The following is a 26,925-nucleotide window of genomic DNA, read 5'->3' as shown; positions in this document are numbered from 1 at the left end:
TAACTGATTGACAGCTGAAACCGTTTATATATTTTTAATTTTTATTCAAACTGTAATTTTATATTATTATACAAATACAGATTTTTAAATTTGAAGACGACGACATGAATAGAAAAAGTGATATTAGGGGATTCAAGTTCCCAAAGATAATGTTTGGTAAGTTTACGTATTTTCTATTGTATTTTATTCTTAATTTTCGGTTGACATAGGTATATTCTTGAATTTGTTTTAGTAAGCAAAAAATATTGTTGTTTTTTTTTTGTAAATTAGAAATAAGATAAAGAGTCCGGATATTTTTCAGTCCTAGGTCCTTTCTCATTTGTATAAGTTTAAAATACAAAGGACAAATGATGGTAGAGTCACAGATAATTAACAGAAAACTTTTATTTTATTGGATTTTGTTTTATTTGTACTAGATTTTGTATTACTTCCTTACAATTTAATTACAATTCTTTTACAATGCATTAAAAGCTGATAGACATTCAGTAATTTTCTCTGTAGAATATTAAAAATTTTGTGTTGTTATTGATGTGCTAAAATATTTCTTGAATCAATTATAGAAGTGATTTTTTCTAGTAAAGGTTTGTTTTTCCTTAATCCTGTTCATGGATTTCAAGATAAATTCATTAAATCAGTAAGTATCTTACTTACAAGGGAATAAAACATTTATTTTGGGAAAATGATCCAGATTGTTGAAAAATATGTGGCTGAGGAAGGAAAGCATCATTAACATAAAAGGTATTGTTTTGAGAACGGAAAGGTGTGTTTAGCTGTAGTCTTTTACATGTATCTGTTTGAGTACCGTTATCTTCTTATTGATATTGTCTTCACTTCATAATAGCTTTAAAGCTGCTCTAAACAGTTAAGAGATAAAAGGAGTATGCTACTTTAACCCTTTAGTTTCTGGAGTCCACATATACAAAATCATATAACATTATATACATATGAGAAAACTTAAGAACATGCAAAGAAAACTAAATGTTTTATTTAATAATTCATAACTTTAAAACGAATCCAGTTATCAAAATAAATTTAAAACAGTGTATAGGAAAAAACCCAGCTTGGATATAGAATACTTTAAAGTGATATTTAAATGCCTTATTCCACTATAGATGTCTTAAATTAAGGTGGTAGAAACACAATTTTATTTTTCCTCTTAAGTATAATATGTATAATTCCAGCCTTATTCGGAGATCTGAATGATGTTATTAATCTCAAATGACGAGACTCATCCAAAAAAATTGGGTCTTAAATAAAAAAGTTTTTTTGAGATCGTGTTTGTTAAAATTTTAAAGCATCCTTTTTTATGCACCTGAGTATATAATTATATGTTCAAACTTTGTTAAAATCATTGTAATTTTTTTTTAGAAGTTGATCCAGAGACAGGACGAGAAATTCTACTTCCCCTCAATTTTCAAAATAATGACATTAAACAAGGTATTTATGCAAAATTGAGATATCTATTAGTTGGTGAAACATCAAAAACTGTAAACTTTTGAACATCCTTAAACAACAATTTATTAAATAAAATTAAGAATTTTTAATATGACACAACTTTTACACAATGTAACCGTTAAGATTTACATATTAACTCATTTGTAATATCTAACTATTATTGTACAATTTCTTGTATGATTCAAATCTAATCTAACCAAAGCTATGTTGTGTATTTTAGTCTGATCCATATATGTAGTAATAATAAACTAGTTGTAGAACTGTCATCTTCACGAGATCAGATATCAAAATCGAGTGAGAATTTTAAGTTAATTTGTTTCACTAAACATGCCTCATACGTTATTAGATTAAAATACATAATAATTCGTAATTTTAGGAAATTCAGCTACAAAGAGCAGTCCGATAAAGATCTTACCACTAGACTTTAACAAAATAAGGGAGGAAATTCAGGGTAAATATAATAGGAATATGTACAATGGAGTATCAAACGTTAAATATTAGTAATGTTAAATTTATGCTATTTTTTACAAAATAATTACAAATTATAATCAAATTTTAATTAATAAATTATCCGGGTGATCTGATAGGTTCTGGGCCTCACACTACTACTCCCGTTTTCCCCCTTACTTAGGTACATACAGTATGATGAAAATGTATGGAATAAATTCATTATTTCAGAAACAGACGACTTTAAAAGAATCTTAAAACACGTCAATTTTAATTTTTGAATGGCCATCGTGACACCAGTGTCGGCTTAATGACTTAATCGACGATTTTTTAAATACAAACCGAGGTCACGCGACAGCTCATTTGAAAGGTCTCCTTATCGCCTTTACAAGGATATAATCATTTCAATATTTATTTCTACAGGGTTAACCAAAATTGTTGGTTTATTAATACAATAAACTTACAATAAATGTTTACTTAAATACAATTAAATTACAACAAACGTTCAAATTGACGACCTTCAGATATAATACAATGTGAAAGATGGTCGATAAATTCTTTCGTTTTCAAACGTTTTCAATGACTTCAGGTGTTATTTGTGCAATTTCCGTTCTGGTGCGCTCCTTCAATTCTCCTACATTATTCGGTCGCTTTTGATACACTCTGCTCTTTAAATATCCCCACAAAAAAGTCTAACATAGTCAAAACTGGAGACTTTGGTGGCCATTCGATAGGCCCCCTTCTACCTATCCACCTACCTAGGAAAACGTTATTAAGGTAATTTCTTACCTCATTGTAATGTGGGAGAGCCCCATCATCTCGGTACCACAAATCATTTCTATTTGGAAGTAGCTGATTTTGAAGCAGTTAAGTTTTCCTCAAAAAAAAATACGGTCCTACAATTTGATTGTTTATAATGCCGGTCCAAACATTCACCTTCTCGGGATATTCTGTCCTATACTCTTCCATCCAATGTGGATTTTCACGTGCTCAGTATCGATATGTCTGGCGATTTACGTGATCGTTCAGCATAAAAGACGCTTCATCAGAAAAAAGACCTTTTGTATGAAATCCTGATCTCTTTTACATTTTTCCATAATGGTTTCGCAGAACTCGATTCTTCTATTAAAGTCATCTTCTAATAGCTCCTCGACCAGATGTACTTTGTATGGATGCCACTTTTCCTTTTTTAGCACTCTTACAACAGTTGATTGGTGGACATTATTATCTAGTGCGACCTGCCTAGAACTGGTATGGGGATTTTCTTGAAACGCCAGTACAACGTCCAGTTTCTTGGCTTCGGATATTGATTTTCTACCACTTCTGGGAAGAAGGCTGGCTTTACATGGCCCGTTTCTCTAATTTTTTTCCAATTTGATTTACTGTTGATTGAGTAATTGCTTCGCGATTGGGGTATTTAGCATTAAATAAATTACGAACTTTTGCTTGAGTCCTCACTCTATCTCCATAGCCAATCATGATTAGAATCTCGATTCGTTCTGTTTCTGTTAGTTTCATTTTTGTAAATTCTGTTCTTAACGTCGGCGAAAAACTCGAAGAGTAAAAATTTGACTTCTATTATTTGACAGATTAACAGATCATTGATAAATAAAGACGAGTCAATGACAATATTGATTTAAATATTTTTGAAAAATAACTTGGAATACTTACTACAATAATTAATTTTAGATTATAATGTAGCATTGTTTGTTATCAATGTATTTTTTTTTTCGGCACCAGAGAAAACACTATTTTGTTTTATTCCCAGTGGCGTTCCTTAGTGTATTTTAGTTCAGTGAATGAATATTTATTGTAATTCTATGTTATTAAAAGTCACCTGTTTTAGAAATAATGAATTTATTCCATTCTTTGCATCATACTGTATATGTAGAAGGCATGTAAAATTGCAAGGTATTGTAGACAGCAGTTGATTGTAAGTATTTAATTGAAGCAGTTGAAGTAATTCGTTTGTTGAAAATGAAAAAACCTGGTTCTCTGCTACAGAGTATGTCTGATAAAAGTTCTAAGATAGTTTGTAATATAGTACATAGTTTTTTGATCAGAAGGTTATTTCCCTTCTGTAGAAGTATTGGATAAATCCCGTCCGGATCCGGCGATTTATAAGGTTGAACTTTATTGCCCATTTGAGTTTGTCTTGAACTTCTTTTCCCACACGCCAATTTTCGCTAGAGCCATAAGTTCTCCATGGTCTCCAGCCTAGCGTGCTTCGCTGTGTATAGTGGTTTTAGTTTTCTTTCAGATGGAATGGAGCCATAACCCTTCTGCAATATATTATATCTCCTCTTAATATCTTCTTCACGATTCTCTGTTGCGATACTCATTTCTTTTGAGTTTTGCGATAATCGCCCACTCAATCTTTTGCAGAAATTAAATTTTTTTGTATTATGACTTTGATTTGCCAGGTTGTCATTCCACCAGGGATGATTCAGATTCTTTATTATCTTCAAACAATTGTCTTTGAACGCCGACGTGATAATGTGACAATATCTTAATTATTTGACAGCCACCTCTAGGTCTCCCAAAGGGATTAACATGGAATTTTCTGAAAAGTACATGACTCCCTTTATGAAAAACAAAAGTGAACTTTTGCTTCGAATCATAAGTGGAACATAAGTTTTATCATAAGACCAGGCAGTCTGAGCAGAAAATGTAAGCCGGTTCTTTAGCTCAAAAGAAGGCGAGGGTGTTGCCATAGACTGGACAGATCATGGCATCTGTATTTTAGAATGCAAAAGGAGCATTTTGTTGATTAGCTACCTTGAAAAGGATAAATCCAAAACTGCTCTCAACTTTTGATAAAACTAGGCACCAGAATTCTTGAAAACTGGACCTGCCTAAAGCAGAAGAAAATCGTTTTCATCAAAACAATGTTCCTGCTCATAAAAATGTTTTGATCATAGAGAAATTGAGAGAATAACAATGTGAAGTGCTGGAACATTTAAATTATACCTACCTCAGATAACGGAATTGTTCACTATCAGACCAAAAACTTTTCAGATCACGCACTTATATTTTGCAACTTTCAAGGAATTTATCCTACAAAAAATCAAAAAATGCATACTTAATATTTAATTTAAAACTGAGAAGATCTAAATGTTTTTTATCTTTTATCGTAATAATAAATTATCTTTAAGATTTCTATTATCAATATGAATAAGTTTAAATATTATCATTTTTAGCAGGAGAACGACAAAGTAAAAAAAGAAAAATAGATGCCCCAAACAGTGCCAAAAGGCTTTTTACTTCAACCTTTCAGCATACAGAGACACTAGCTAATAAAAGAAGATCTAAACAATTGTCGATGCCAAGAAAGGTATGTACATAATAATGGATATTCTTTATTGTGAATAATATTATGTGAGCATATTATGTGACATACTTTCGATTCAAGGTACTTCAACTGAACTTCTATTTTCGGTGCCATATCAGGTCTCCATCTCAATCTCCAATAACTAAGTAGTTGTTCCGCACTGCGTATTGTTATCCAATCACGAATGTCTTTTAGCGATGACATTTGCTTCCTTCTAATTCCTCTGCGCTCTTTGATTTTACCTTTCATTGTACGCTGAAAGGTTGTGTAACGGTCTGCTCTAAGAACAAACCCTACGTATGATATCTTGCTTTACTTAATAGTTTTAAATAATTCACTAATAGCATTTACTCTATTTAATTCTGTTTTATATTCTGCCATCTGTTCAGGAGATGCGGGAGCATTTTTCTTTGCAACCACATCTCGAAAGGTTGTAAAACTGTTTAAGTTTAAGTTGTTGATACAGATGAAAATGATTTTTATCTCAGAAGGTTTGTGCAAGTTGTCTCAATTCTACACTTAATTTCTTTATTAGAGTCTAGTTTTTCTGTGATCTCATTATCTCAGATATTTGAATTGGGCAAGTTTCGCAATGTTTTGTTAATCTATTTGTAGGAAAACATCGTCGTGCGAGTAGCATTCCACTGTCCTATACCTAGGGATGTGGTATAATATTTATAACAATATCTGTTAGTATATTAGAGTGGTGATACTGTAAGGTTTACTGTGGTACGCCTTAGGAAAGCATACCTTAAAAAATACTACAGATATCCATGGAACGTATCGTGACATGGCAAGTATGATCTCTGTTAGATAAGCATAGCTTAAATTAGTAAACATGGTAATTTTCGGTTGCTCATGTTAGAAGCCAAATTCTAAAATGTTGAATGTTAGTGGCTGAAACCTACACTCACTCGCCAATCTGCTCGGCAAGAGTGGCGTTTTAAATTCGCTAAAACCTAAATGGGGGGTAACACCAAATTAATAAATTCTTAACGTCTTACAAAGGATGAATCGACTAATGTTACTGGAGTCTCCATCTTGCTAGTAATTGTGCAATATCCATGTAAACATTCACTCGAAGAAGACGTGCTTATATGTTCAAGGCTGCCTACTAACACAAACGGCGAAGAAATGTTAAACATGATTAATATATATTTTGAAAAAAAAAATCAACTCGATTGGATTGGTTGCATTGATATCAGTTCCAGCCGTTGCATCCTTCATAGACGATCACTGGCAATTAAGAAAATGGCGTCAAAATCAAATTTAACCCTGGTTCGTTAGGAGGTGGTAAAAATAAATATGATATTATGGTAGCAATATACTGAAGTGAGATGATAATTGGAAGGTATAACTTTGACAGTGATTTTTTGAAAACAATTTTCAATGCTAATAACCTTTAAAAGAAAATTATATTTTTGGATTACTTGTTTTGGTACGAGAGAAACTGAAAGATTTTCGTTGTTAAGTGAAATACTGTAGCATAATTACTGTATCTACCTCAGTCACCGAAATATATCAAAATGAAACATGTGTTGAATTGATTCGATATCTTATGACATGCAAGCGAATTTTGAATATTCCTTTTTTGAAGAACATAATACGAAGCTGACAATAAACCCATGGATTAAAACCCTTTTTCGTCCAACTTGCAGAAGCCTGAAAATATGTCAAATCAGATTTATAAATCGGATGTAGAAATAAGTCTAGAATCATTGTTCAAAACAATTAAATTGAATGATTTTTGCTAGGGGTTCATAATGATTATCCACATGTGAGGTTCCCAACAACGTTCTTGAGTGAAACTGGATGTTCATCATATACAGCTATAAAAACAAAACACCACAATATACTTGATACTGAACCAGACATGAGAATTCAACTTTCTTTTATCAAGACTTACATTACTGAGTTGATAACGAGTAAAAAACAATTTCATGTCTCTCAGTACATGAACTTAGTTGTATTATTTGCTTACTAACTTACTATTTACTCAGTAAGTCTTACTGTACCTACCTTTTTTGTATAAATATTAATAACGAATACAAATATAACCGATTTTGCTTTTAGTTTACAGATGTAGGGTTTTGTTAAAAATTTTGTTTTTTCACAAGGGTTCTGCCAACAAAAAAGTTTGAGAACCGCTGCTTTAAATATACTTGCACTGTTTTCTTATGATATTTTTATGATAGATCTGATTTTTATTAAATGTCTAATAAAGCATTTTGTTTTTCTTTTTCAGAGTAAAGTATTTCAACAACCTTCATCTCCATTATTAAATATGGAAGAAGTCGAAGAAGAAATTTTAACTAATAAAAAATCTTTAAATAAGGTCCCATTTAAACCTATATTAAAGCAAATCACAGAAGAAATGCATGATAGACGTAGTGGACCCAAAATAAAAAATTCGGAAATAGGAATCCCTGAATTTAAAATAGATAAATGTGAAAATATCTGTAAAAATGTAAACCCCTTAGACGAATGTGAAAGAGACCTAATAGAAAATGAACCTAAAACTCCCGATTCCGAGAACGAGTTCAATAAATTAGAACTCATGTGCATAGATTCCCCAGTTACTAACATGTGCAATTTAATGCAAGGTACAGTAATAGACAGTATTAAAAAACCAAAACTTAATATTAATTATAACTCAAACTTAACAATATGCATTAATAATATAGAAAATATGAAAAGAAATGAAGAATTAAGACACCAACAATCCATCGCTCAATTAAATACCACCATACGAAATGAAGAATTAAGACACCAACAATCCATCACTCAATTAAATAATGCATTACTAACTCTAAAGTCATTAGTACCAGATGAAAACCATAATAAAGAGAATCAAATCTCGACAGTCAACAGACGTTCCGAAAGGTTGTTAAAAAAGAGCCCACTCAAAAATACAAAGCTATTGACATCTCCTGCCATATTAAGAAAAGACGATCTCAGAAAAAGTACTCTAAAAAAGAATATGGCTGCTAAAAATCCCGATTGCGAACAAAGTCCCCGAACACAAAAAGGTTTGGCACTCTACAACTTGATGCGATCCAATAGTTTCGTTTTAGAAACACCGAGATCTGATAGAAAAGGTTCCAACTTAAGTCACAAAATTCAGACTCAATGTCTTCTGTTGCAAGATACTCCAGTGCATCATAAATAATTTTGACCAATTATCTTAAAAAGCAGAGATAGACGGGTCCTTTGTGACATAAACCAAATAAACTAACATTTCTAGTGATTTTTAGAATATGTGGAGTATAATTATTTGTTACAGAAAGTTTTCTTAAGGTGTTTCTATTGTACAAAAAAAAGGAATTCAAAAGTTGAATATTAGAAGGTAGTGTAAAATGTTGACCTGGTTTACAGCTGCTCGAATACGGAGCCAGAAATGATTACGCCCTCTTGCCAGGCATCTTATTTTCCTTCAATAACCAATTGAAGTAAACCATATCACTCATTATTTCTTATAATATATCAAAAGTACTTTATTTCCGTTTTTTTTTTATTTTAACAAGCACTTCACATTCTTTTCCCATACTGAGAATTTGAGAATTCTTCACTTGATCAACCCATGAGATCCGCAGAATTCGTTTGTAGCAAATTGAGAATTATCGGGACCTGTTGTCTTGATTTTGTTAGTTCTATGTATGACGTTTTTCACTTCAACAAGTTTAAGTGGACGCTGTTCTTTCCTCGACTGTATCACTTGAGTTCTGGCGTTCATCTTTAACCTTTTCAGGCTAAATTAAGTTTAATCGGCGAAAAAAAAAATATCCTTGCTTAATTGTAGCTAATTTTCGCCTAGTGAGCTCAGAAATAACATTTTCTGCTAAATTTTAAGCTAAACATAAGTGTCCATTCGAATGGACAACGTGACAAAGCTCCGAAAAACCAATTTATTAATTTACAATTATTTATGGTGGAATTGGGTAAAACTATTGTGCCCTTTGACAAAATATAAATGAATATGACATTTACTGTTGATCGTATTCAGGATAATGATAAATCAGTTTAAATTTCACTCAATGAGGTATTCCCTATATTCCCAAGAAGTTCTGGGTGTTATTATTGTAAGGTTTTCAGCTGATTTTCTTTCTCGAGATCTGTCCATAGTGAGATAGTGTCCATTTCCCGGATTTGATGTAAATTCGGTGGTAGGATAGAAGCTGGTCCATTAAATTTCATAGTAGGACAAAAGCTAGTCCATTTTGTCTACCCCACCCATTCCTGTATTATAATGTTTTATAACATCTGGATTTTAATTGTGATAAATATTTTTTTAACTTTATCCCACATTTTGACTTCATTCAAGTTCAAGACATCTTTTTTTAACAGTTTCATGAAATGACCATACTTTAAACAATTTATCAGGTTTCTGTTTTCTAAATTGTTTACAGCACCTACAGCAAAAACCTCCTTCGTGACATGGTTTACAAAACTAGGTTAATTTTATATTACTTCTCCTAGTACATTATTAGCCTAGGTAAACCTAAACAACCCATCAAATCTCTAGGCAACCACCATTACTTATCTGAGAAATAAAAGGTGCATTAGTTTATGTCCGTTATAATGGACAAGGAACCTGAAAGGGTTAAAGAAGTAGAAACACAAATATCTAGGAAAAGTAATGGATCCAATTGGGAATGTAGGAATTTTCTATGTATGTCCTCCAGGTGTCCATTATCTCTTCTATAGTTATTATTGACTCTTCTTAATTGTCGGTTAGGCATCCAACTTCCTTAGATCTGTAGAGACCTGCCACAGCTGTAACTTTTTTATGTATATTGAATATATCACCTTTTCCTCCAATGTTTCTATGTCTTCTGAGTTTTCCCTTTCTTTGGTGTCTTTATTTATTTATTTTACATCTCGTTTCCATCATAACTAGAAGTTCGTCTGTCATCTATACTTTCTTCTTTGTTCCTTTTGGTTATATATATTGCTTTAATATATAGACGCTGCCCTAAGATCTGGATTTCCTGGTAGGATGAGGTTATCACCAGCTCCATTTTAAATTTCAAACATGTAGGAAGCAAATTTCAAATCTGTAAGTTTCGAATTCGTACGAATCACATATTATGACAAATAATTTTATTCCTTATTTGTGGGGTTCATTAGGCATTTATTGGCGCAAATGGTGTTGCATTTTTCGTGTTCTACCTCTGGTAATGGCGAATGAGGTTGTTTTTTACTCATTTTTACTGTACTTGTGTTGGAATAATTGTAGTAGTTTTAATAGGACATTTTTGCAATGAACTTTCTGCAATAGTCTCAGCAGGGTACGATGTTGATTGTTGCACCAGTCATAATAGGAGATGATATTGATGGAATAGCTTCTTCATCAATACTGCTAAAATTCAGTGGTAAATTAGCATTTATAAAGTCATCCCTGGAATTTGCAGGATCAATTTACTTCAGACAATGAGATACATTAGTCATATCTGGGTTGTAACGAGTCTTCAGTACGAAAATCGGGATTTCTGACGCTATCATCACTATCAAAATCACCATCAGGGCCAGATGAATAATCATTTTCTACTGTATCTAATATTTGAAATACTTCTTCATCAGTCATTTTAGAAAGATCATATACTTTACGACCTTTTATAGACTGGCGATCCATATTTACGGTAAAATAAGTTAGATGATATTCATCTGCAAAAACAAAATAAAAAATAATTTTGCTTAAAAAAATACGTTAGGTACAAAAAAAACTTGAAGTAAACCGTTATGGTCTTTTGTAGACGGTCATCAATTATAATACTAAAAATTTTAGTAGCTTATTTATTTTTCTAAAACCAATAATATATTCCAAAAATAGATATTATGATGTACTTACAGTAATTTTTTCAGCAAATATAAACGTTATAAACCACTTTTTCACTTATATGAAAATTCTCATCAGATTACAATAATTTATACACCTATCTTGACGGACGGCTAAAATCAACTGCTTGTATCTGCTGGGGCGGCAAGGAATTTTCAAATGCTTATCAATGTACACTTGTAAGGTCATTTAAAATCAAATAAAACCATTTAAGCTATAGGTATTGACAACTCTGGATTTAACTAGAAAAAAGTGAACACCATCTACAGACGACCATAACGTTTAGAGGGTTAAGCTTACATGGCCCCACTAGATGGAAGCTACATTATAACCTAGTTTGACTGTAGGCTAGCAAATATTTGTTACCCATTTAATCATTTGTTCACTATAGTGGATATCATCTATCAATTTTATAATTCTTTTATCATATAAGTTGACGATTACAATAGATTACTTCTTTTCGAATACACTGCAAACTGAACCATATTATTAAACGCTTGAATTGGATTTTAAAACAGAATAGTACTCTCTATCCTCTATTCTCACCAAAAGCAGCGTTTAAATGTTTGTTTTATATAACTTAGTCTTAGTTTTATACAACTGTATTCTTAGTGGCTTTTGGTTGTTGTGAGATCTGTTCGATAATTTGCTTCACCTCAAATATTTAATTTTTTGATCTAGATGAATTTTGAAGGTGGACTTTGCACTTCGACAAAACAAGGATGTATCAAGCAATGCCCACTAGAGAGGCCAGCCTATCTAAATAATCAGATATATTTTTTATTTATAATTAAATGTTTGTTTATAAAGATACTACTTGTTATTTGATTTGCATGTTAGGCGCATGATTTGCTCATTAAAAAATCTCACAATTTAAGGTTCTTAAAACATATTTCGAACCAAGTTGAATATATTCATAGACATATAATACAAGATAGACTGATCCTTGCAATACCAGTCCTTTCCCTCAGTGCGACAGAGAAAAGTGACGCAAAGTAGCCCTTGCATTTTTTTCTAATTTGTCAGGTTTATCGACCACGTGAGCTAAATGACCAATGAGAGGGTCACGTGGTCGATAAATCGGCCCATTAGACAGATATGCAGGGACTGCTTTGCTTCAGTTTTCTCTGTTGCACCGAGGGAACGCCACTGTATTACAGCAGCCTGTCTATCTTGTGTTATATGTCTATGAATATATTAGGTTGTTCAAAAGTTTTGCGGTTCGATAAGAAAACAAAATTTTATGATTTGAGATACACTTTATTATTCAGTATAGTCTCTCTGAACATCAATACACTTGTTCCAACGAGGTTCCAATTTATGAATGCCATCCTTGAAGTGAGAATCTGGAAGGGCTGCAAAATATGCTTCCACAGATGCTACGATATCATCATTTGATGAAAAACGCTTTACACGCATTGTCAAAATACTCAGATGACTCGATGGAATGTCCTGATTAAAAAGGATTTTTTTATTCTGCAAACCTCGTCTTTTTTACGAATTTTTACCTTTAGCTGGTCTAAGAGGTTACGATAATATTCAGAATGTATTGTTTTACCAGTTTGCAAGTAATCCATAAACAAAATTCCTTTTACTTACCAAAAAACTAATGCTATTACCTTCTTGATCGATTTCTAGACACGAACTCGTTTCGGAGCCGAAGAACCAGGTTCACACCACTCTTTAGCTTCTTGTTTTGATTCAGACAGAAAATTACAGTACGACTTTGATAGCCTAAGTATATCTAAAATAAATATGTATTGAGGTATTATAAAAAAGTTTATTGCAATTTTTGTGTCTGCCTTAGGAAATAAAGTTTGATATTTAAGTTATTTGTAGACTCCTTAACCATTTAATGACAACTTAAATTATTTTTGTTTTGCCTAGGAGGATTTTCTGTAATAAATAATATTACTTTAATTTTATACATTCATTACAAATGTTTAGAACCTGCCAAGACTTTTATTGTCTACATGTATATCTTTATCTATATCTAGATGTATGTATTTCTATTTATGTTTAATATATATTATTAATTATTATTCTGTTTTTTATTAAAGTTTTTAATGTCAACCCATAGGTAAGAGGGTCATAATGAATAATAAATTCTGTAAAGTATTAACCATTATAGATTGGAAGAGGAAGCTGGAGATGACATGCTGGAATTAGCAACAGCATTAGATATGGCCATTGTTAACACATTCTTTTAAAAGAGAGAAACTCATCTTATACAAAATTAGACAAAATCAATCCAAAATAGATTATTTCATGACAAGAAAAGAACATATACATGCATGTCAGGACTGCAAGGTAATAGTGAGACAGTAAGACAATAACATACGTTGCTTGTACTGGACGTCGAAGTAAAAAAGCGAAACCAAACCAAAATATCGTACAGGACCACAAAAAATCATTTGTTGGATGTTAAAAGTTGAGAAAGAAGGTCTATTCAAAGCAAAAATAGTAGAAAAAATGTATTGGAACATGAAAGGAAGTCCTAATACAATTTGGAGGAAGATGGCCAGTATCATTAGAGATACTGCTATTGAAATACTTGGAAAAACGTCAAGAAGGAAGTTCTAGAATAAGGAGACGCGGTGGTGGTCTAACGAAGTTCAAGAAAAAGTAAGAGAGAAGAGGATTATATATAGACAGTGTCAAGAAAATAGGTAGAACACCAGGGAATGAGACGCCAAGATTTATGAAATAGCCAAACATAGAGCAAATAAGATCAGCTATGATGTATGGCAGTGGTTCTCAACCTTTTCACCACTGAGGACCACTTGTACCTTTCAGAATTCTTGGCGGACCACTTAGATATTATTAATATTTCTAAATAATAGGTAAAATGAGATTAACACCGAAGTTTTACTAATGAATTTATTATTTACAAAATAAAAAAAGAAAATACATAGTGAAAGACAAAAGAAATATAAAAAACAAAATAAATAGTCATAGATAGCGCCAAATTAAGACGTTAATGACTCCCTTGGTCTTGCTTCTCACTTGAAAGTTTCTCAATATTTGGCTCGAAAGAAGTTAACGACAGTCTCATAGGAGCATTCGAATTTAGTAACCTATTTCTGTGTTTATTCTTGATGACATATAATGTTGAGAATGATGCCTCACAGAGATAAGTGGAATGAAAAGGAAGAAGTTTCAAAGCTTTTTCACTTACCAGTGGACTTTCATCAAGTAATCCTATCGAAGAATCTGCAACATTTTTACAGTAAGATTTTATCACTTTTAAATGATCATCGGATGAAATTTCAATAAGCTGTTCATTTTCCTGAATAGACAGATTATTATCGTGGGTAGCTAAAAAGGGATTAATCACCCACAGTTTACTTTTCCTCACATCTGTATCAGCAGGGAAGTACTTCTCAAAGTAATCTTGAATCGATTTAATGTAGGACTTAACCAGTGAATGTAAAACATCCTCATTTAAGCCATCATTTTCAGAGATAAAATCTGAAACCAAGTTGAACATTTCAAACGATCCTTTTCTAGCTTCGGACTCCCATAGCAACAATTTTTTCTTAAATGAATCAATTTTTTTCCAAAGGTCAAATGCGGTTTTAGATGGTCCCTGCAGGCCTAGATTCAATATGTTGATCTGTTCAAAAATATCTGCTAAAAAAGCTAACTGGGCCATAAATTCTCCGTCACGCAGTGTTTCCGCTAAATCAGGTTTTTTTCATCAAGATACATACATACTTCTTCTCGAAGTTCATAAAATCTCTAAAACCGAGCCCCTGGACAGCAACCGAACTTCGGTATATAGAAGGAGATTGGAATGGATGGATATCATGTCCTCGCATAACAAAGCAAACAATCTCGAACTAAGAGCATTACTTTTTAAAAAGTTCACGGCCTTTACCACAGTAGTCAAAACCTTGTTTAGGTCGGGACTTAATCTTTTGGCAGCAAGCATTTCGCGATGAATAATACAGTGTATTAAAACAATATCACGGTTTCCTCCTTTCCTTACAAAACTTAACAAGCCTGTTTTGTGACCTGTCATTGCCGCGGCACCATCAGAGCAAAGTCCTACACAGTCTTTACAAGAAAGATTTTTAAGTGTGAAATACCCTGCAACTCAGTCGAGGTCAGGAACTCCCCAGATAATTTTTTGTTGTCTTTATCTATGAATAGTATAAAAACAAGAAGAATAGCTTTATTGGTAATATCTGTAGATTCATCAAGTTGTACAGCAAAAATCTTTAAGGAATGAATTTTCTTTAGAAGTTGGGTTTCAAAATCTGATGCCATATCTTCAATTCTCCTACTAACGGTATCATTGGAGAGAGGAATATTTTGCATTTGTTTAGCGTATTTATCACCTAAAATTGCTTTAGTTGAATCTACGATACATGGTAAAACTAATTCCTTACCAACAGTAAAGGGTTTTTTGGTTTTTGCGATTCTAAGTGAAAGTTGATATGACGCCTTCAAAGTAGCTTTATCATAAGTTGAGTATGACTTAAGGATATTTTTTAACGATTTTAGTTCCATCTCCTTCCTCTTAAAAAAAATCTACATGTTTTCCGGCAAAATTTTTATGGGTTGTTTCAAAGTGTCTAGTTAATTTTGCAGGCTTCGTTACTTAATACCTCCGCACAAATTACACATTGAGATTGAGGTAACTGGATACCAAATTCTTCAATGAATGTAAATCCACATATGTAGTCGGGATTGTACTTATGGTTAGCAGCCTTTCTTTTAGTGCCAGTTTGAGTTAATATTGTGCTATCACTGGTAGAACATCCTGCTTTAACGTTCTAACTATCCGCCTTCTTAAAAAAAAAACCCAAAAGTTTCATCTGTTTGCTCATTTTAGTAAACTACAATCACCAAGCAAAAATATGTACGCTAGTCACTTGACAGTTGAGTCAGCACTGAGTCACTGAGTAGTGGCGCGGGCGCGATCAAAGACGCAGTGTCCTGTACGTACACGACAGCGGCCAAAACTAAACGAAGATAACTGAACTAACAATTCGGCGCGCGAGGGAAAATACGCGGAAGATTGAGGTGAATGAACCTGTGTTCAGGCGCGTTTGGAAACGTTTTGAGTTAAAAAAAATAGGCCGACGCATTAATTTACGTCTCAAGAGCCAAGATTTAAATTGATTATTATTTTATGACTGTACACTTCGCGGACCACATGAAAACCGTTCGCGGACCACAGGTGGTCCGCGGACCACAGGTTGAGAATCACTGATGTATGGAACTGAATGTTGGGCAGTTAAAAAGAAAGAGGAACAACGAATGCATGTGGCGGAAATAAGGATGCTTAGATGGATGAGTGGAGTGACAAAAAAGATGAGATAGCATAGGTTAAGATGGTTTGGTCATGTTCATCGCAGAGATGTTAATCACCCAATATGAAGAATTGCTATTCTGCGGGTTTCTGGAAGAAGAGAATGATGATGATGAGATTTTCTATTTACGAACACTAATGTTCTGAGGAATAAAATGATATTCTTGCCAGGTGTACCTCTGAAAGGGAAAAGAACATTCGCCTTTAGGCGGACTTTTGCAGTAACTACGTATTAAGGTAACAGCATCTATATTTACTTAATTATCAACTTTAAGGGGATGTGTAGGTTGGGGTGTGATTCTCGAGAAAGAAGGGTTTATTTCGTAATAACTTCACTGCAAATAGGTAGAAACGCAGAGGTTGATGTAAATTATAGTAAAACACATTGCTTGATGTGGTGTATTCAGATGAATAAAATAAAACAGTTAAAACTACATTATACATATACACACATGTTGATTGCTATTTAGACAATATGACCATGACAAAAGAATATATGGCAGACAACCGTTGACAGCATCCTACGTCACAATGGTTGACAGGGTTGCCAAGTATAATCTTGTTACACAACTAAGCAAATAAAAACATACTGAAATTAGTACGTATTGTGAAAATAGTAAAAACATGTTTTTGTGGTTGAAATACATAGAGATAAATTCCATTTCATACAATACGCCTGGGTTTCTGATGTGCGTTTTAGAAATTTGCACTGTTTTTTACTAGTACGATCCAGAAATATACACCAATGGCCATTTAATCGTAACGGATGTCTTCCTAAATATTGTCCTGGCCTTACTACCTGTTAATTATTTCGTAGCAGCTGCCAACACCGTTAGCCAGTATTCGAGAGGCAGATCAGTGAACAATATTGTTCATAAAAATATAGGTACGTGCAAGCTGATTATCTTAAAGCGAATCTTGACGAATATACTTGAAGAAACTTTTGGAATCTACATAGCAAGATAAATACTACCTGTATTTTAATCTGTATCAACCAGCTCCAAAATAGAAATATTATTTACTTCCATAAATAGTATGTTTAGCGGAACATAACCTCAAAAACTAAAAGCGAATGATATTTTACAATATTAAAAAATAATAATCTCCTTTATTTTGCACAAATTTAGTTATACTCATGGTAAAACTGTAAAGGCATTATTAATTTGATTTTTGGGATTGTCATTATAATTCCCTTCTTCCATTCATCAGGCATTATTTTCTTGCTCCATATAGGTATATTCTGTATTACTTAGTATATAAATCTTTCGGTATAATGCCTTATGCCTTCCCATCGTATTTTATAAGTTCTGCATATAGGTAGGTACTCCGTCTTCTCCCGCTGTTTCCCGTTTTTTAGTATGCATATTTTATCTTTCACTTCTATAGAGGTCAATTCTTCTTCTTCTTCATCTTGTTCCGTGTTTATTATTGTTTATCTTCTTGTCTATCCGTTTCTTGATATATTTCTTTGAAATACTTATGCCATTTTTCTGCTTCTATAGCTATACTATCCGTTTTCGGTTACCTAGTTTTAAGTATTGGTACAATCTTTTTGAGTTGTGTCTTTTATTTTCTGTTTCTATCTCGTTCATAATTTCTTCTACTTTTTGATTTTTTTCGATTTAATTTGTAGAAATAGATTTTTTTAATTATTTCGGTATGGGTACTGTTAATATGAGCTACTTATAATCTCAATGACCCTATGGCGTGCTAAAATACTTACATATTTTGCTATCACTGTCATGATGAAATGAATCTCTGTTTTAAACTTGTGAAAATATAAATTCTGAACGTTCTTCTTAATGACAAGCATAACTAAAAATCATATATGTTATTAAGTACTTACTTCAAAGTCGAAATGACATTTTTATATCGATTTTTCTAATATTTTAATTGATCATTAGAATTTTACACAATGGCACAAGCCTTTATAACAACAACAAAAAATAGTTTTAGATGGAACGTGCAAGAAAAAGAAAAGCCGTAAGTAGAAAACAATAATTTAATGACTCTTTTATATTGTACCTTTTCATATACTTCATTCATTATGACAAGTCGGTCTGAATAAATTAGATTCTAACTCGATGGAATAAATGCAATATTTGATGATTGTATTTGAGATTTTAGAACATGTAGAACTTTTTATAAAAAATTACTTTTCTCATAAAATTAAAAATAAAAATGTTTTTCATATGGTGCCGACTTAATTCTCATTGGTACAGGACACCCTGCATAATTCACTCCCTTATTTACTATGAATCCATTACCTAAGATGTACTCTTTGGGATTGCAGCTGTAAAAAACTGTTATGGTTTCTTTTGTTAATTATAATGCTTTCAGTCCACCTTATTTATTTCTTGTATGGTGATTCTGAATGTAACGATTTAATTTGCCTACCACATTGGGTATCACTTATAGGGGGTTAAAAGTGGGGACTGAGTAATTACTGGGCTGGAGATAGGGTAAGCAAACAAACCGAAACGTTTGCGAGCGGCCACTCGTGGTTTGGTTGAAGAGATGGGGTCGTAGATAAGTATCTTTATTTGAGGGACTGGAAAGGGGCAACTTAAAGGAAGAAATCAAAAAAATACTTGCAGAGATTTCTTGGACATCAAACACAAGAAGGTTCCTAAACTATTTGAATTGGACGCCGTTTAAAAGAATCCTCTTGCTGGATAGGAAGAAAGGCTTTTCTTTTTTAAACTTTCTAATTTAAACAATTATTATAAATAAAAATATCATAATTTTAATCGACATTACTTACATTGCGGTTAACCTTTAAACAAAACAGAATTCAAAATTATGGTTATGTGCCAAATAACAGAATAGGATAATACTGACTGTCATATGTCGAAATGAAATATTAAACCTTTTTCAAATATTAGTTAAATATTAAAGTTAACTTTATTTAAAAGAAGACTAATATGATTAGCTAATCCATAAAACTTATAATTTTATTTATTTATAATTTTTTAGTTTGTCATAAAAGCAAAATTTTTTTTATTAATGAAAAAATGTTTATTTTTACTAAATTTTGACAAAAAGTACCTCGGGTACGAGGGGAAATCGAAATGCTACATGTACTAATTTAATTCAGTTAGCAGATTTTGGAGAGATTATTGCAGGAACTTTTTTATGTTGATTTATATCTATTTTTAGTATACGGCAAGAACGAAAATTCGATGAATGTTATGGTAAAAATGTTGATTGGCTAACAGAACAGGATTTAAGTGAGAAAATGGTAAGTGTATAAGAATATTATAAACTTTATATTAAAAATAACTACCTACTACAAAATTTACGGTATATTTGTTTTAGGAAAATTTTGAAAAAATAAAAGCCGCTGTTGCTCAACTTCAACGGGATAGAATGTCTAGAACAACATATAGGAGAGATTATTGTAAAGAAGAAAAGAAAGGTGCAGTAATAAATTAGGCATTTATGAATAAATGGAAATAAAATTGTCTTAATACGACGTTTTTTCCGTTTATCTAAATCCAAGAATACTGAACACAATGAGCTACCTATTTTGTTTTTTCTAACACACATCATCAAAGGCCTGATTTGTACATTGTTGAACATAGGCCTCTTCTAGATATTTCCATCTATTTCTGTTCTGCTATCCAATTGAACTTCTTACACCAGGAAAATTTATCCATGATGAACTCTATTTTCGATAAGAAGCCTAAGCGTAAATGGACATGGAGCAGCCCAGATGGCAGTGTCAAAAATGAAATAGATTATATTATAACAAACAGAGAAGAAATAATCAAAAACATCGAAGTACCCAACCATTTTTTAATAGGAAGCGACCACAGATTAATCCGAGCCAAGATATTATTAAATGTCAAATTGGAAAGAACAAAGATGATCCTAAAAACAAGGAAAAAGAAATGGATTCCTATAGAAAACAACGACCTGTATGAAGATACACTAACCAGACATATACAAGACTTGCAAGACGAAATAGAAGATGTAGATCAAGCAAATGACGGCATAACAAAGGCTCTAAAAGAAACGGAAAGGGAGTGCTACCCGACCGTGCTGACCCATAAAGAAAAACTAATTGAAAATACCATAGAGCTAATAAATAAAAGAAGACAGCTGAGAGAAAAATACGCCTCCAACTACACAACAATGAAGAAATTAAATAAAGATATCCACCGGCCAATCCGAAAAGACGTAAGAGAAAACAATACAAGAGAAATAACTAAAATAATTCACGAAAACAAAAGTTTAAAAGTTTTGAGGAGAAATACGAACAACATAGGCAACAAAAATATGTACAAAATAAAAAACAAAGATGGAAACATTACTACCGATGGAACCAAAATGCTTGAGGTTGTCGAATACTTTTATCGCAAAATGTATGAGAGCACCGACGAAAGGCAAGATCACCCCCTGTTCAAAATCACAAACCAAGGATCAGACTTAATGCCATAAATAACTTTATACGAAATCAAAACGGCACTTTTAGAAATGAAAAATAACAAATCCCCTGGCGATGACGGAGTAGTGATCGAAGCGATCATACTAGGTGGAAATCAAATTATCCAGACTTTGGCCAAGCTTTTCACCGAATGCATCTACCAAGGAAAAACTCCTTCTCAATGGATCAATGTAGTCATTATTTTATTGCACAAGCAAAGACATAACAGATCTAAAAAACTACCGTCCTATCAGTTTGATTTCACACATATATAAAGTTTTGACAAAAATTATCAAAAAAAAGACTGGACGCTAAATTAGACTCTTATCAGCCTAGAGAACAAGCTAGATTTAGATCGGGATACAGCACTAACGACCACTTACTAGTGATAAAGAACCTGATAGAGAAGTCTGCAGAATACAACGATCCATTGGCACTGATATTTGTCGACTACGAGAAAGCATTCGATACCATAAGCCATCAGAAAATGTTAAAAGTATTGACAGAATGCCGAATAGACCATCGCTACACTAACATAATCAATTATATCTAGCAAAATGTGACAGCTAGCGTAAGACTATCTGTACAAGAAACATATAAATTATGTATACAGCGAGGAGTACAGCAAGGATACACCGTCTGTCCAAAGCTATTCACGACGCTTTTAGAACATACTTGTAAGAAGGCACATCTGAACAAGCATGGTATCAATATAGATGGAGAGAAGCTCAGTCATTTAAGATTTGCAGATGGCATCGTCGTTATAGCCGATCGTATGGATGATGCAATAATAAATGTTTGAAAAATTATATCATGCTTCCTTGGAGGTTGGACTAAAGATTAATATGAACCAGACGCAAATAATGACTAATCTGGTGATAATCGAAATATTGCTGTTGATGGAAGGGATATTGTGCGGACTACATCGTATAAGTACTTAGAACATGAAATTCGGCTGGGCAGAGATAACCAGACATCTGAGCTCCCACGTCGCATAATATTAGCCTGGGCAGCGTTTAATAAATTAAACTATGTATTTAAATCGAATCTACCCATATGCCTCAAAAGAAAAATCTTTGACCAATGTGTGTTACATGTACTCACTTATGGATCGGAAAGATTAACACTCACAAAAAGGTAGTGAATAAAATTCGCGTGACTCAGAGGGCTATGGAGCGTCAGATGTTGGGTATCTCTCTGATGGACCGAACCCCAAACGAAGATATACGTCGTAGACCAAAAACAACAGACGCCGTCGAAAAAATCGCGTCGCTAAAATGGAATTGGGCAGGACACTACGCCAGATTATCAGACAACCGATGGACAAAACGTATTTTAGAGTGGAGATCAATGCAAGAAGCGATACGGAGCACTTGAAGCGTGCTAGCAATAACTGTATGCAAGCCGCACAAGACAGAGACAGATGGAAAGATCTGAGGGAGACATATGTCCAACGTGGACGCATACAGGTTGATGATGATGATTCAATTGGTCACAATTCTTTTGAGGTCGTTCGTCCGTCGTGTTATGAGTCTTTCACGGCTTCGCTTATTTGTCCGTGGTCTCCACTCAAGCCATTATTTTTTTTTCATCTGCCGTAGTTTATTCTTCGTTTCCATTTTTGCCTTGTAATACGGTCGATATTGTTTTGCTCGTCTACGAACTTCCTCCTTTCTTAGTCTATTTCTCAAGCATTGATCTCTCCATTTTAGGCTGTGCCCTTCTCAATTTTTTCGTTGATCTTTTTGTACTGTATAGTATGTGCAGATTGTTAAAACATACTGGTTAAATGTTTTCCTCTTTAAATATATTGCGACATTTGTTTTAAACAAGTCTCCCATTTTTTCAAATGCGACCCAACCTCATCTGAGTAGCGCAGATGCCCGTTGTCCCGCGTTTATCTAATTTAGTGGTCCAAATACACATATATTTCCACTAATTCTATGGACGACTTCTCGAGATTAGCTCATTGGGGATTTATCGTAATTTTTATTTTCCCGTGGTTTATTCTTAAACCGACTTTCTATGTGACTTCCTGCAATTGTTAAATGATAACTCTGGCTTCCCCTAAGTCGTCTATTATGAGAACAATGTCATCGGCATATCGCAGATGATTTAATTTTTGTCCATCGATGTCATTACCCTTTGAGCTCCGCTGTAATCGTTTAAATGCGTACTCCATGACTGTTATAAAGAGTTTTGGCGACAAGGTATCTCCCAGCAATATTTAATAAAATATGTTAAACTTCACTAAGTGAATCATTCATGCCACTAATGAATTCATTCTAATGCCATATAGTGCAACAACTTAACGTTATTCTTTTATTACTCTCTCAAGACGGAAAGAAACATTTTGAAGTGGTCTCTTGATATAAACATTTTTAAAGGAATACTTTCCAAGCCAATTCTCCAAACACATACATACATATAAACATTTTCTTTTAGGTAGTCTACAAAAACAACTTCAGAGGAGTAAGGTCTGAACTCGCTATCACCCTACCGTTAAAAGTGTATAGGAGAAAAGCTTGAACATTTCTTTTAGAATGACATGTCGCTTTATGTCATTGCGACACTATACATTTATTTTAAATGAAGATAGATCTCGCGTTTTGATATTGAAATTGGGATTAACATCGCTTCGTCTTCGACAATTTTAAGAACTTATATTACCATTAGATGTAGATGTTTCTTTCAGAGAAAAGTTTCCAATTGTCCTTGATTACAAACACAACATTTAATCGTTCATCTGACATTTCCAGATATCTAAAATTTATCGATTATATACAAATACAATTTTGAATTATACAGTTTTATCAGGATGTCTATTTTTAAAGATTTTGGTTTTTTCGTACATGTTTTACAATAATTATTCCTAACAATAAAAACAATTTAAACCACATTCAGTAATTCTCTTTTTTTCTAGATCGAGAATTTTATTTATTCCCAACTAAAAATATTTATTTATTTATTTTATACCATGTTACTTTTTAGCTGCTAGAATTGTGGGTCGTGAAGAAGCAGTTGACAGTTTTGAAAATCAATTACTAGAAAGTTATAAAAAAATATATCAACAGAAGACCGGAAAAGTTTTACCAACCATAACGACACAAAGAAGTAAGTAAACATTTTTATATTTAGTAAATTATTTAGGTAATTTTTAAACTTAAAATTGAGTTTCTGTGGGTGCTTTGTAACTAAAAGAAAATATTCTCAGGTGCACAAAAACGGCTGTTTTTAAATTTTGAAAATTCGACATTTGTCTTAAAAAATAACTGTATTTATTATCGTTTAGTTTTGGTTTAATGATATATTTGGAGAATTAGAATGAATGAAAGATTAGACGATTCTTCCTGATAGATCCACACTTCTGAATAAGGTCGAAATTATGCTCATTATATAAGGAAAAACAAAATTATGTTTCCGTCTATTTTAAATTGGTCGTACTGGAGCCAACTGACATATTGTATTCTTCCATTTTTTTATGATACCCATTTCAGAATATGGAACCTTGTAGGTACGAGCTTGTACAGGTCTAGTGGATGGGTACCTTATGTTTTTGGAGTCACGTGGTAGTTATTAAATCTAGAGTTTGAAGACAAATGGATGAGGAAATAGAGAGCCTGGAAGAAGGGGATGTGGAGGAATGGTGGACAAAATTTAGAAACATAATAACTAAGAAGGCATCGGAAATATTGGGGAAAACCAAACCAGTTAGACATAACGAATGGTTTGACGAGGAGTGCCAAGAAGCAACAGATAAAAAAATAGAGCATACCTAATGACAAATCAAGCTAGATGCACAAGAAGAGCAAAGGAGGAATACCGTACTCTAAGAAGGGAAGAAAAAATATTAAATAGGAGAAAAAAATGCAATTTGAGGAAAGGCAGTTTGAAATCATAGAATGGCTAAGTCAAAACGAAACTCGAAAGTTCTACAGAAATGTAAACAAAATGAGTAAAGAGTAATAGGGAGCTATAAGGACGGAGAAGGAAATATTCTTAGTGATACGGTCTCAATCTTGAACCGATGGGTTGAATTTTTCGACGCAAAATTTATATAACGATAAATATCGACATAATTGGTATCTATTCAACCCAAACGAAAGACCACCTACCACAAAAGAGGTTACCCAAGCCATTAAAAAGCTTAAAAATAATAAAGCACCAGGAACTGATCAAATTTGTAGTGAGCTCTACAAGAATAGTGCTGCTACAAGCACTGCATAAACTTTTACTTCTTGTCTGACAAAATGATGCCCTGTAAATGGTCTCAAAGTGTTCAGCGATCAGCTCCAGTTTGAAAACTACAGAGGTATAACCCTGTTCGAATGTACTCCAAAAAAATCAACAATTGACCAGATTCATTAAATAAGACAGATCCTGAGAAAACATTAGAATTTAACATTGAAACCCATCACCTATTCGTCGACTTCAAGGTCATATGCGACAGTGTCAAAAGAACAGTACTATACCAATCAATGCTTGAGTTTATTATACCAGAAAAACTTTAGAAATTAGATACAACTATCGAGATTTATCAATGCTTGCAAATTACAGCAAAGTGTTATTTCCTAATTGGATTGTGGATCCTAACAGAAGCTGGAAGATCATTGACAGCCAATGTTTCTAATCAAGTGGTGCTTACAAGGATGAACCAGCAGGTAAAAGTATCATAATTCATATCTTAAAAATGGACCCACGTCAGAATCAACACAAGCCTATCTTACAAAAAACACATTTGCCAGATATGTTCCTTTCTGAAGAATTTATTTATCTTAAGAACGCAGGATGTCTGAACTTTATTTTACTCATTGTAATCTTTCAGTTTGTAAAGAATGCTGACACAGTTGCCGGTTACCTTTGACATAAGAAAACAGTTTTTTTCTATTTATATTTTAATGACGTAAAGATATTTTATGATGCTGTATAACGAAAAATAAGAACAATGTTCCAGAGTTAATAATATTGAGTTGATACGATTGCATTATTTATAGATAGGTATGATTCATTATCTTTTAATTAGGTTTATTTAATGTATGTAGATTCTTTGTTTTTCTCCTTGACCAACTACATCTCTAACATGTTTTTGTTTCAGTTCATAACTGTTATTTAATATATTTTTAATTGTTCCAGTACTGGGATTTCTTACACCTTCAAGAATGTATACGCCAATTTCAAACTATCAGCATGACTTTGGAAGGGTAGGATTTGAACGCTTAAGTAATGGACATATTCCGTAAAATTATTCCGATTTATAAATTATAATTCTTAATATTTTATATAAATTAAATATGTAAAGAATCAAATTGAATATATAGGATATTCATAAACGATGTGTAATTTGCCATTATTAACATATAATTAACAGTCTCTCGAATATGTGATAAGACAGTTGAATATAGGAAGAGCTAATCTAACAAATAAATCAATACAGATTACCGCCAATGCCGATGACATCAGGACTACGTCTCGCGAACTGGACGGAAGAATCAATCATAGCCTCACTGAATGACTGGCATCTAGCCAAAACAATAATTAGTAAGGAAAAAGTAAGATGGGCCATATCGTCACCCCTTGCAAGTCACCAGGAATTTTCAAATATATTCCTAGGAAGCGGAGAGAGAGAGATACCTGTTGTCTTCATACTAAAACCAGGTAGGATCGATTTACGCCCTACCAAAGGCTTTCCGGCTTTCCAATTAGCCTAACATTGTTTCTCTTGAAAATGATGGAAAGACTATGCCAGAGCTTACATAAGGGACGAAGTTCTAGTTGTAGTGGATAAGGTACCTAGTGGAAAGAATTGAAAGATTGCTGGATAATAAAGAATCCACCAATAGATACTCTGGTTGATCAACTCAGCAGCAACGGGTTCTACACAATAGCCTATGCAGACGATATTGCTACCCTGCAAAGCGGTAAGTTTGAGAACAGACTATGTGAGAGATTACAAGTTGCTCTCAGATTAAAAGAAACATGGTACAAGAAACACTCACTATCTACAAATCTTAAGAAAACAGAGATGGTCCTCTTCACCAGAAAAAGAAGAATCACGGGCTAAATACCATCAGGGATTCTAAACTACAGTCTAAACTTTTCTGACGAGT

General features: G+C 33.0%; 3 protein-coding genes across 6 annotated transcripts; 2 read left to right on the top strand and 1 right to left on the bottom strand.

The window, feature by feature from the left end:
* Position 1: 1 nt before the first annotated feature.
* On the top strand, positions 2-13,111 carry LOC140432596 (uncharacterized). Of its 4 annotated transcripts, none has more exons than XM_072520609.1 (5): positions 2-156; positions 1,369-1,437; positions 1,832-1,906; positions 5,106-5,236; positions 7,479-13,111. In XM_072520609.1, the coding sequence occupies exons 1-5, from the start codon at positions 105-107 to the stop codon at positions 8,400-8,402; spliced, it is 1,251 nt and encodes a 416-aa protein (XP_072376710.1). In that variant the 5' UTR covers positions 2-104; the 3' UTR covers positions 8,403-13,111. The 4 variants fall into 4 exon arrangements, with proteins under 4 accessions (XP_072376710.1, XP_072376709.1, XP_072376712.1 ...); XM_072520608.1 differs by having other exon boundaries at positions 5,103-5,236; XM_072520610.1 differs by lacking the exon at positions 2-156 and adding an exon at positions 293-738 and having other exon boundaries at positions 5,103-5,236.
* Positions 13,112-15,119: 2,008 nt separating this feature from the next.
* LOC140436442 (protein FAM200A-like) lies at positions 15,120-15,584 on the bottom strand. Its single transcript, XM_072525270.1, has one exon. The coding sequence runs from the start codon at positions 15,582-15,584 to the stop codon at positions 15,120-15,122; it is 465 nt and encodes a 154-aa protein (XP_072381371.1).
* Positions 15,585-18,211: 2,627 nt separating this feature from the next.
* On the top strand, positions 18,212-26,143 carry LOC140441364 (uncharacterized). Its single transcript, XM_072532045.1, has 5 exons — positions 18,212-18,372; positions 19,549-19,630; positions 19,708-19,807; positions 23,810-23,932; positions 25,952-26,143. The coding sequence occupies exons 1-5, from the start codon at positions 18,305-18,307 to the stop codon at positions 26,056-26,058; spliced, it is 480 nt and encodes a 159-aa protein (XP_072388146.1). The 5' UTR covers positions 18,212-18,304; the 3' UTR covers positions 26,059-26,143.
* Positions 26,144-26,925: the final 782 nt, after the last annotated feature.

The sequence above is a fragment of the Diabrotica undecimpunctata genome, chromosome 1 (genome assembly GCF_040954645.1).
Source record: "Diabrotica undecimpunctata isolate CICGRU chromosome 1, icDiaUnde3, whole genome shotgun sequence".
Taxonomy (NCBI): domain Eukaryota; kingdom Metazoa; phylum Arthropoda; class Insecta; order Coleoptera; family Chrysomelidae; genus Diabrotica; species Diabrotica undecimpunctata.
This window is presented reverse-complemented; position numbering and strand designations above follow the sequence as displayed.